The 12,943-nt window shown below is 38.1% G+C and overlaps 1 protein-coding gene across 1 annotated transcript in view; it reads left to right on the forward strand.

The window, feature by feature from the left end:
• The window catches only part of MSH4 (mutS homolog 4), a 94,855-nt gene that overhangs the window by 79,964 nt on the left and 1,948 nt on the right, over positions 1-12,943 (forward strand). Inside the window, exon 19 of the mRNA XM_062193401.1 lies at positions 311-399. Within this exon, the coding sequence (XP_062049385.1) occupies positions 311-399 (89 nt within the window). The remainder of the gene's footprint in view (positions 1-310; positions 400-12,943) is intronic.

Below are 12,943 nucleotides of genomic sequence, written 5' to 3' on the forward strand. Positions count from 1 at the left end.
ATTATAACTTTTCAAAAATGTTGATGTTGTATCTACTGTTATACAGTATAAAACCTATATGGCATTAATACAGTAAAATTAACTGTATAACTGTAACTGATATTCTAATTTCACTCACATTTCCTAGACAAATAGTTGAGTCTGTTAATTGATGAGCTGTTATCCAGGACTTTGAAAAACTTAGTTTTGAAAATTGTTGAGTAATTTAGAAATATTTGTAGAAAAGAAGTTTTAAATCTGTGGATAAAAAATTAATACTAACAAAAATAACAGTGATGATAATATTAAAGCACAGTTTTTGTAATATTAGGCTTAAAAGCTGCAGAGGCATCATCACTTCCATCATCAATTATCCTGGATGCCAGAGAAATCACAAGACAAATTGCAAGACAAATTTTGGTAAGAAATGGTTTTGCAATAAGAATTTTTATTCTTTATTAACAAAAATACTTTTAGCATGTATATTATTATTATGACCTTTGTTCTAAAGATAGAATCACTAATTTTAATAATTAAAATATTTAGGCTGGCGCCGTGGCTCACTAGGCTAATCCTCCGCCTGCGGCGCCGGCACACCAGGTTCTAGTCCCAGTCGGGGCGCCGGATTCTGTTCCGGTGGCTCCTCTTCCAGTCCAGCTCTCTGCTGTGGCCCGGGAGTGCAGGATGGCCCAGGTCCTTGGGCCCTGCACTGGCATGGGAGACCAGGAGGAGGCATCTGGCTCCTGGCTTCAGATCGGTGCAGTGCGCCAGCCGCAACGCACCGGCCTACCTACCACTTGGGGGGTGAACCAATGGAAAAAGGAAGACCTTTCACTCTGTCTCTGTCTCTCTCACTGTCTAACTGTGCCTGTCAAAAAAAAAATTAAAATATTTAAAGTAGAAAACTGATCCTAAGCAAGAAAATCCTTTTTACTTCTCAAACATTTCTTGGCTTACTCTATTATAGTCTTTTACAGCAAATCAGTTAATAAAATAGGAGACAAAAGTTAAACAGTTCAATTCCTACAAAGGTTATTGCTAACTAATTTTATGATTAGAAAATAAGTCTATTTAAAGTGAGCATGAAAAGTACAAATGAGTATGTACAATATTTGTATCTTTTATAGTTTTTTTTTAACTTTTATTTAATGAATATAAATTTCCAGTATACAGCTTATGGATTACAATGGCTTCCCCTTCCCATAATTTCCCTCCCACCCGCAACCCTCCCCTCTCCCGCTCCCTCTCCCTTTCCATTCACATCAAGATTCATTTTCAATTCTATTTATATACAGAAGATCAATTTAGTATAAATACTTCAACAGTTTGCACCCACATAGAAACACAAAGTGAAACATACTATTTGAGTACTAGTTATAGCATTAAATCAAAATGTACAGCACATTAAGGACAGAGATCCCACATGAGGAGCAAGTGCACAGTGATTCCTGTTGTGACCCAACAAAATGACACTCTAGTTTATGGCGCCAGTAACCACCCTAGGCTGTCGTCATGAGTTGCCAAGGCTATGGAGGCCTTCCAAGTTCCCTGACTCTGATCATATTTAGACAAGGTCATAAAAGACAGGTTGAGGATAGTAACCAATGATCCTAAGAGTGGCCTTAACCAGGTCTGAACAATTATACAGCATTAAGTGGGGAAGAGGACCATCAGTACACACAGGTTGGGAGTAGAGCCATTGGTGGTAGAGTAGAGGTTATGATTACAAAGGAATGAGGCCCAAGTGCACTAGACAGGACCTAGAACAAAGGACAGAGTCATTATTAGAGGAGCTAAGAAAGGTGCTGTCTAAGCTGCAAGTAATTTTTCTGATTGAGAGGCAAATAGAACCTCACAGAAGGGGCTTGATAATAATCTGGTGGGCTTTAGGCCTTGTAAGTTAAGAGGCCCAGACCTATCTATCTCTTCACATGGGGTATATCCTAAGGGAGGTGTGAACCTCCTAGGGGAAGGCACTCTGTTGACTTTCATTACTTGGCTGGCCTGGGAGGAGAGCTGGCCAGGTAAAGGCAGGGGGCATCTCTAACAAGAAATTTACAAAAATACTCAATAAAATTCTGGCCAATAGAATGCAACAACACATCAGAAAGATCATCCACCCAGACCAAGTGGGATTCATCCCTGGTATGCAGGGATGGTTCAACATTCGCAAAACAATCAACGTAATACACTACATTAACAGACTGCAGAAGAAAAACCATATGATTCTCTCAATAGACGCAGAGAAAGCATTTGATAAAATACAACACCCTTTCATGATGAAAACTCTAAGCAAACTGGGTATGGAAGGAACATTCCTTAATACAATCAAAGCAATATATGAAAAACCCACGGCCAACATCCTATTGAATGGGGAAAAGTTGGAAGCATTTCCACTGAAATCTGGTACCAGACAGGGATGCCCTCTCTCACCACTGCTATTCAATATAGTTCTGGAAGTTTTGGCCAGAGCTATTAGGCAAGAAAAAGAAATTAAAGGGATACAAATCGGGAAGGACGAACTCAAACTATCCCTCTTTGCAGATGATATGATTCTTTATTTAGGGGACCCAAAGAACTCTACTAAGAGACTGCTGGAACTCATCGAAGAGTTTGGCAAAGTAACAGGATATAAAATCAATCCACAAAAATCAACAGCCTTTGTATACACAGGCAATGCCACGGCTGAGGAAGAACTTCTAAAATCAATCCCATTCACAATAGCTACAAAAACAATCAAATACCTTGGAATAAACTTAACCAAAGACGTTAAAGATCTCTACCATGAAAACTACAAAACCTTACAGAAAGAAATAGAAGAGGATACCAAAAAATGGAGAAATCTTCCATGCTCATGGATTGGAAGAATCAATATCATCAAAATGTCTATTCTCCCAAAAGCAATTTATACATTCAATGCAATACCCATCAAGATCCCGAAGACCTTCTTCTCAGATCTGGAAAAAATGATGCTGAAATTCATATGGAGACACAGAAGACCTCGAATAGCCAAAGCAATCCTGTACAACAAAAACAAAGCCGGAGGCATCACAATACCTGATTTTAGGACATACTACAGGGCAGTTGTTATCAAAACAGCATGGTACTGGTACAGAAACAGATGGATAGACCAATGGAACAGAATAGAAACACCAGAAATCAATCCAAACATCTACAGCCAACTTATATTTGACCAAAGATCCAAATCTAATCCCTGGAATAAGGACAGTCTATTCAATAAATGGTGCTGGGAAAATTGGATTTCCACGTGCAGAAGCTTGAAGCAAGACCCATACCTATCACCTTACACAAAAATTCACTCAACATGGATTAAAGACTTAAATCTACGACCCGAAACCATCAAATTATTAGAGAGCATTGGAGAAACCCTGCAAGATATAGGCACAGGCAAAGACTTCCTGGAAAATACTCCAACAGCACAGGCAGTCAAAACCAAAATTAACATTTGGGACTGCATCAAATTGAGAAGTTTCTGTACTTCAAAAGAAACAGTCAGGAAAGTGAAGAGGCAACCAACAGAATGGGAAAAAATATTCGCAAACTATACTACAGATAAAGGATTGATAACCAGAATCTACAAAGAAATCAAGAAAATCCACAACAACAAAACAACCCACTTAAGAGATGGGCCAAGGACCTCAATAGACATTTTTCAAAAGAGGAAATCCAAATGGCCAACAGACACATGAAAAAATGTTCAAGATCACTAGCAATCAGAGAAATGCAAATCAAAACCACAATGAGGTTCCACCTCACTCCGGTTAGAATGGCTCACATTCAGAAATCTACCAACAACAGATGCTGGAGAGGATGTGGGGAAAAAGGGACACTAACCCACTGTTGGTGGGAATGCAAACTGGTTAAGCCACTATGGAAGTCTGTCTGGAGATTCCTCAGAAACCTGAACATAACCCTACCATACAACCCAGCCATCCCACTCCTTGGAATTTACCCAAAGGAAATTAATTTGGCAAATAAAAAAGCCATCTGCACATTAATGTTTATTGCAGCTCAATTCACAATAGCTAAGACCTGGAACCAACCCAAATGCCCATCAACAGTAGACTGGATAAAGAAATTATGGGACATGTACTCCATAGAATACTATACAGCAGTAAGAAACAACGAAACCCAGTCATTTGCAACAAGATGGAGCAATCTGGAAAACATCATGCTGAGTGAATTAAGCCAGTCCCAAAGAGAAAAATATCATTTGTTTTCCCTGATCGGTGACAACTGAGCGCCAAAGGGGAAACCTGTTAAGTGAAATGGACACTATAAGCAACAATGAACTGATCAGCTCCTGTCCTGACTTTAGATGTACAATGTAATACTTTATCCTTTTTAGTATTTGTTGTTGTTGTTGTGGTTCTAGTACTATTGGTTGAACTCAGTAATTAACACACAATTATTCTTAGGTGTTTAAATTTTAACTGAAAAGTGATCCCTGTTAAATCTAAGAGTGGAAAAAGAGAGGGAGGAGATGAAGAGCTATGGGTTATTTAACTATGTGCTTATTTTCAAAGACTTGAATAATCACCTTGTAACAATGATCAGATTTGGTCTATGTTATGTCATGAGTTTAAGGAATCTTATTTCAACCAGATATTTTGGATTTTGATATTGGCCTATTATGCTATGTTATATGTGCGTACATATTTTATGTCCACATGGGGAAATTTTATTAAGAGTTTTATTTTAAATGGCTTTTAGATAAGATTGTCCATAAATTTAAGCTGCTAAAATCAATCAAAGATACATTTTAATTTGTATGACCTGAATCTGTGTATCATATGTTTTAAACTTGTTGGTAGAAAGAAACTAAAAACATTTTATATGGTTGTGCTTAAGTTTACTGGTTAAACAAACTACACCATGTTAGATATTTAAGACGTGTTTTCAAATACATGATTCTTAAAATTTATAGAAGGCATTGGACCTTCCGGTAAATGTTTTATTAAGTTCTTATCTAAGGGTTGAAACGGTTTGCTAAGTATTCATGTAATATTGCTATTGTCAGCAAGTGATCTAGGACTTGCTCCCTCATTTCTCTATTCTAAGCCCAACTTGTTCTTTCACTTCTCTATTCTCTTCAAGGTAGGGAACTAATTCTATTATGAAGGAATCTGTAGGATGCACAATTTAATCTTTAGACCTTATAAGAGATGGCTAACATTTTTCTGTAATAGCATAGCCAAAATAAGAACTTAAATAATAATCTCATAGCTAGATTCACATCGCCATCAGCGAAGTAAACAGTAAGTAGAAAAAACCTCCCTTTCAGACCAAAGGGAAAGAAAGTTTTAAAGTGAGAATATAATTTTCCTCATGGGCATTGTCTACCTTAGAAAAACTACTACAGAACATGCCTGTGACTATAGACTTGTAGTTCAGGCCACCAAAGATTAGAGATGGGACACGGGCACTCCCTTGACTTGCATCCTCTGGTCTGCTTTAACACAAACCAGGAGGAAAAGAAAGCTCGGCATCAGAAGCAATGGGTGGCAGGCCTATTAATGGCTGATCTGTACAGTGATCTGCCCTCAAGGAGACCCAACAGGCCAGTCCACTGCAGTGGCTTTCAATGTGGTAAGCCTGGGCTTCAGCAGAAGTCAGCTTGTGAAGAGCCCTGGCAGCTCTGCCAAGAGTTGGATCACTGGAAATGGACCTGCCCTGGAGTCGAAGGATGCCCAGGTCAGAGCCACAGATCTTATTGGCTCTAAGCTGAAAAGCCCTTCACTCAGCCCAACTTCCAAAGTGACCACTGCAGTTGAGGGGACAGCCAAGTAGGGTCAGCAACACTGCAGGCAGAACTGTAAATTTCTTTTATAGTTTTCAAAACTATTCTATTCATTATAATATATAAGCCTTGACTTTTCAGTAGGTAGATTTTCCTAATTAGTAATGAATGTGTCATTTTTATTCTAATTTCTATATACTTACATTAGTTAAGTGAAGAACTGTTGATTCAAACTTTTATTTAATAAATATAAATTTCCAATATATACCTTATGGATTACAATGGCTTCCCCCTCCCATAACTTCCCTCCCACCCACAACCCTCCCCTCTCCCGCTCCCTCTCCCCTTCCATTTGCATCAAGATTCATTTTCAATTCTCTTTATATACAGAAGATCAATTTAGTATATATTAAGTAAAGATTTCAATAGTTTGCACCCACATAGAAACACAAAGTGAAACATACTATTTGAGTACTAGTTATAGCATTAAATCAAAATGTACAGCACATTAAGGACAGAGATCCCACATGAGGAGCAAGTGCACAGTGATTCCTGTTGTGACCCAACAAATTGACACTCTAGTTTATGGCGCCAGTAACCACCCTAGGCTCTCGTCATGAGTTGCCAAGGCTGTGGAAGCCTTCCAAGTTTGCCGACTCTGATCATATTTAGACAAGGTCATAAAAGACAGAGTGAGGATAGTAACCAATGATCCTAAGAGTGGCCTTAACCAGGTTTGAACAATTATACAGCATTAAGTGGGGAAGAGGACCATCAGTACACACAGGTTGGGAGTAGAGCCATTGGTGGTAGAGTAGAGGTTATGATTACAAAGGAATGAGGCCCAAGTGTGCTAGACAGGGTCTAGAACAAAGGACAGAGTCATTATTAGAGGAGCTAAGAAAGGTGCTGTCTGAGCTACAATTAAGTTTTCTGATTGAGAGGCAAATAGAACCTCACAGAAGGGGCTTGATAATAATCTGGTGGGCTTTAGGCCTTGTAAGTTAAGAGGCCCAGACCTATCTATCTCTTCACATGGGGTACATCCTAAGGGAGGTGTGAACCTCCTAGGGGAAGGCACTCTGTTGACTTTCATTACTTAGCTGGCCTGGGAGGAGAGCTGGCCAGGTAAAGGCAGGTGGCATCTCTAACAAGAAATTTACAGTTCTGCCTGCAACGTTGCTGACCCTACATGGCCGTCCCTCAGCAGCAGTGGTCACTTTGGAAGCTGGGCAGAGTGAAGGGCTTTTCAGCTTAGAGCCAATAAGATCTGTGGCTCTGACCTGGGCATCCTTCGACTCCAGGGCAGGTCCATTTCCAGTGATCCAACTCTTGGCAGAGCTGCCAGGGCTCTTCACAAGTTGACTTCTGCTGAAGCCCAGGCTTACCACATTGAAAGCCACTGCAGTGGACTGGCCTGTTGGGTCTCCTTGAGGGCAGATCACTGTACAGATCAGCCATTAATAGGCCTGCCACCCATTGCTTCTGATGCCGAGCTTTCTTTTCCTCCTGGTTTGTGTTAAAGCAGACCAGAGGATGCAAGTCAAGGGAGTGCCCGTGTCCCATCTCTAATCTTTGGTGGCCTGAACTACAAGTCTATAGTCACAGGCATGTTCTGTAGTAGTTTTTCTAAGGTAGACAATGCCCATGAGGAAAATTATATTCTCACTTTAAAACTTTCTTTCCCTTTGGTCTGAAAGGGAGGTTTTTTCTACTTACTGTTTACTTCGCTGATGGCGAAGTAAATCTAGCTATGAGATTATTATTTAAGCTCTTATTTTGGCTATGCTATTACAGAAAAATGTTAGCCATCTCTTTTGTAAGGTCTAAAGATTAAATTGTGTGTCCTACAGATTCCTTCATAATAGAATTAGTTTCCTACCTTGAAGAGAATAGAGAAATGAAAGAACAAGTTGGGCTTAGAATAGAGAAATGAGGGAGCAAGTCCTAGATCACTTGCTGACAATAGCAATATTACATGAATACTTAGCAAACCGTTTCAACCATTAGATAACAACTTAAGAAAACATTTACCAGAAGGTCCAATGCCTTCTATAAATTTTAAGAATCATGTATTTGAAAACACGTCTTAAATATCTAACATGGTGTAGTTTGTTTAACCAGTAAACTTAAGCACAACCCTATAAAATGTTTTTAGTTTCTTTCTACCAACAAGTATAAAACATATGATGCAGAGATTTAGGTCACACGAATTAAAATGTATCTTTGATTAATTTTAGCAGCTTCAATTTATGGACAATCTTATCTACAAGCCAATTAAAATAAAATTCTTAATAAAATTTTCCCATGTGGACATAAAATATGTACACACATATAACATAACATAATAGACCAATATAGCAATTTTAATAATAGCTTTTAAAATCTTTAACTCTTTTTGTAGATTGCCAATTGATTTGAATTGCTTTTTGTTTTTAGTAACCTCAGTTAACCATACTTTCTCTCAGTTGGTACTGTTAATACATTATTGGCTTCATCTGTTTACAGAGCCATCCCAAAGTACTGAATACAATAGAAATGGCTGGAAAAAGTCCATAGGAACCTATAGGAGGACAGCTAAACACAGAACCAACAACGCTTTAGTTTTATGAGCAGCACATCATATATAACTGTGGATGACAAAAGACTTTAACTCGCCATGTTTAAAATTATAAACTCATCAACCAACAAGAGGCACTTGCTTACTTCGCAGTATTTTTGAAAGCACCTGTAGGATTTTACAAGTATTTAACCCTTTAGGCCTCTGGGGCTTTCTCATTAAGATAACTATCATGTCTAGTAACACAAGATCATTAGACTTTTTAATTCTCAAATATTTGTATTAATAGCATTTTCCATTATAGAAACTTAAAGTCTGGTACCACATCACATCTTGACAGTCCTTCTAATATACTCCAAATAGCCTGATTAGTTGGTGTCTCTATAAGATGAGAGACATAGGTCCTTCGATTTTTTCCATTGGGCCCAAACTGGAAAAACCAAAGTCCAGGATTTACTGGAAATTTTAGAGTCCAGATTGTTTGGAACTTTGATTTTTTGAATGCCTGTCAAGAACACCAAAAAGGCTCAAAATCCAAAATATCTGGTTGAAATAAGATTCCTTAAAATCATGACATAACATAGACCAAATTTGATCATTGTTACAAGGTGATTATCCAAATCTTTGAAAATAAGCACATATTTAAATAACCCATAGCTCTTAATAAAAATTCAGCTGTTTTATAACAATTAGAATTTCACAGACATCAAGAGAACATAGTAGATTACTTTAACATATTGATTTAACAGAGCATCAGATTGTAATTCTATGTCAAAGAGAAATTGAGCTTCCTGTGATCTTTTGCTGTGAGGTTTCCTTCCTTTACCTTCTTTCATATTGGTGACCATGTTTCTGTGTTTCTGTGTGTAACACATCTTTAAGCATCTTTTGCAGGGCAGGACAAGTGGCAACAAATTCTTTCAATTTCTGTTTGCTATGAAAAGTCTTTATTTCACCTTCATTCACAAATGAGAGCTTTGCAGGATATAGTATTCTGGGCTGGCAGTTTTTCTCTCTTAGTACCTGGGCTATGTCTCGCCATTCCCTTCTAGCTTGTAGGGTTTCTGATGAGAAGTCTGCTGTGAGTCTAATTGGAGATCCCCTGAGAGTAATCTGACATTTCTCTCTTGCACATTTTAGAATCTTTTATGTTTCACTGTAGTGAGTTTGATTACAACATGTCGTGGTGAGGATCTCTTTTGGTCATGTTTATTAGGGGTTCTATAAGCTTCCTGTACTAAGATGCCTCTGTCCTTCTCCAAACCTGGGAAATTTTCTGCTAGTATCTCACTGAAAATGCCTTCTAATCCTTTCTCCCTCTCCATGCCTTCAGGAACTCCTAGAACCCGAATGTTGGGTTTTTTAAAGGTATCCTGTAGATTCCCGACAATATTTTTTAATTTCTAATTTCCTCTTCTTTTCTTTGGTTTGCCTGTTTCCTTTCCTGTTCTCTGTCTTCTAAGTCTGATATTCTCTCTTCTGCTTCGCCCATTCTGTTTTTAAGGCTCTCTAATGTGTTTGTCATTTGATCTATTGAATTCTTCATTTCATTTTTATTTCTCGTCACTATCACAGTTTCTTGTTCTACTAGTTGTTTCATTTCATTTTGATTCCTCCTTAATATTTCATTTTCACGAGAGAGATTTTCTATCTTGTCCATTAAGGATTTCTGTAGTTCAAAAATTTGTTTTTGAGAACTTCTTAATGTTCTTATCAATTTTTCGAGATCTGCTTCTTGCATTTCTTCTATTTCATCATCTTCATAATCTTGAATTGGGGTGTCTTTTTCATTTGGGGGCATCATAGTGTCTTCCTTGTTCTTGTTAGCTTGGTTTTTGCGTTTGTTGTTTGGCATGTTGGAGATATTTGGTTTCTTCACTGTGGTGTTTTTTCTTGTTATACTATGGCTCTGGGTTAAATGGACTGTCTCCAAAATTTGGAATTTTTTTTTAAAATCAACTTTTAGTGTTTTAAAAATCCAATGTGTTCAGTAAACCAAGTTAGATACCGTGTGAATTTTTCTATGGTATTGAGTTTCTGTATCTTTTTACTTTTTTTTTAAGATTTATTTATTTATTTAAAAGTCAGAGTTACGCAGAGAGAGAAGGAGAGGCAGAGAGCGAGCGAGCAAGAGAGAGGTCTTCCATCCGCTGGTTCACTCCCCAATTGGCTGCAATGGCCGAAGCTGTGCCGATCCAAAGCCAGGTGCCAGGAGCTTCTTCTGGGTCTCCCATGCAGGTGCAGAGGACCAGGGACTTGGACAGAGAGCTGGATTGGAAGTGGAGCAGCCAGGACTTGAACCTGCACTCAGATGGGATGCTGGCACTGCAGATAGTGGCTTAACCTGCTACACCATAGTGCCAGCCCAGTGTCTTCACTCTTAATCTGCTTGCTATTCTCTTAGCACTGTTCCTCCTTTGATATACTGTACTGTAATTTTATTTCCCTAATTAACCATTTGAACCCCTTCATCAACAGTTTTAACAATATTCTAGTTCTGAAGAACCTCTCAATACCTAATTTGTCAGATTTCATCTTCCAGTTATGGAACAACTCTCCACTAGCATAGGCTTTGTCTTTCCTTATGATGATCAAGAATAATCAAGACAGGCTAATTTTATTCACTATACCGTTATATATTCTAACTTTAATTGAATATTTTACTGGATAATAGTTTTACCCCTTATATTGATCTCTGGGACATCTTTAGAGTATGTCTTTCGAAGCATTTTCATACCTTCTCAACTCCTTGATCTCCTCACTCTTTGCAAGTAATTTTCTACTATACTTTTAAAGAAATTTGAGGTCATCTTAATGAACTCTTGAATATTCCCTCTTAACAAAATTTTGTTTATGGAATTTCTACTTTTCATTCATTTATCATTCCTTGTATCTCAGAATAGAAAGGAATTTCCTTTCAGATTTTTTTTAACATTTTGCAAAAAATTGAAATTATTTTTTATTTGCATGAGACAGAGAGGGGACTCCTATTTGTTGGTTCATTCCCTAAATGCCCACATTAGCTGGGAGTGGGGTGGGGCTAGAGCCAAGAGTCAGGAACTCAATACAGGTCTTCCACATGGATGAAAAGAACCTGATTTGTTGAGCCGTCATTGCTGCTTCTGCATTGGCAAGAAGCTGGAGTTAGGAACCAGAACTGAGAACTGAATCAATGTACTCTGCAGTGGAATGTGGACATCTTAGCCACTAGGTTAAATACCTTCTCCTCAGACTTTAAAAAAAATATTTATTTTCATTTTATTTGAAAAAGAGACAGATTAATATTTCATCTGCTGGTTTAGTCCCCAAATGCCCACTACAACCAAGCCTAGGCCAGGCCAAAACCAGGAGCCTGGAACTCCAACTGGGTCTACCAGCTGGCACCAAGTACTTTAACTATCATCAGCTGCTTCCTATGGTGTACATTAACAGGAAGCTGGATCAGAAGCAGAGTAGACAAGACTTGAACAAGACATTCCAATATGGGATGCAGGTATCCTAAGCAGCCTAAATTACTAAGCCAATTGCCTGCCCTCTCTCTGGACTTTTTAAGATTAACTTTTCTACCTTCTTTCTGTCTTTATTAAAATGATCTAATTATTGCTTAGACTCCTTTTTTTTTCCTCTTTGAGTCCTTAGTGTTTTCTACTGGCTTTTCTTTTTCTCTGTGAGTATGCTCAGGTGTTTCCCAAGAAATATTTTCTTTTCTACCCTACCTTTCAAACTATTGTTCCTTTCTCTTATTGCAGACTAATCATGAGGAATCTATTCTTACTTTCTGTTTCCCACTTACAGACTGAATCTTGTCATCACTGTATTGAAACTTTTTGCTTAAATATCTACTAACTATAAAATCTTATGGCTTTTTTTTTTTCACTTCTCATCTTCCCATATCTCTTTGTGCCACTTGACTCTGCCCTACTTTCTCTTTCCTGAATATTGTCCTATCTTGGCTATTGTGGAATTGTTCTTTCCTGGATGCCTTCATCTTCTTGCCTATTTGATTCCTCCTTTTCCCCCTTCTTCACCAGTACCTTTTCTTATTCCACTTACTAAACACAAATGTTTCCAAGAGTTTTGCCCCTGTTTCTTTTGTTTTTTGTCTTTACTCTTGGTGATCTCATTCTTTCTCACAGCTTTCATTATCACTTCTGTTCAACTCTGAATCTCTATGTTTTTCTCTATATTTCCCCTTGTTATCATATTCTATGTTTAAGATTCAAAATTTATCATCTTTGGAAGACTCCTTTCATCCCTTTACTTTCACGACTCCCATTAACCCATCAAAGATGTCTATAGATCCTTCCACTTAGTCACATCTCAGTAGGACTAACACTAAATTCTCTTTTCCAATCTGTCTTACATGCTTCTGCCAGATTATTTCCTAATGTATACCTCTTACCATACTGTTTACCTACTTAGAAACTTTCCAGTTATTCCTTATCAAATAAAAGTAGAACTCCTGGGACAGGCCTTGTGGCACGTCAGGTTAAGTCACTATTTGGAATACCTACATTCCAGATCAGACTGCTGGTTTGAGTCCTGGCTGCTTCTCTTCCAATCCAGCTTCCCTGCTAATGCATGCTGCAAGACACCATATGATGGCTCATGTACTTGAGCCCCAGTCATCCATGTGGGAGACC

This window comes from Lepus europaeus, chromosome 5 (assembly GCF_033115175.1).
Source record: "Lepus europaeus isolate LE1 chromosome 5, mLepTim1.pri, whole genome shotgun sequence".
In the NCBI taxonomy this organism is placed as follows: domain Eukaryota; kingdom Metazoa; phylum Chordata; class Mammalia; order Lagomorpha; family Leporidae; genus Lepus; species Lepus europaeus.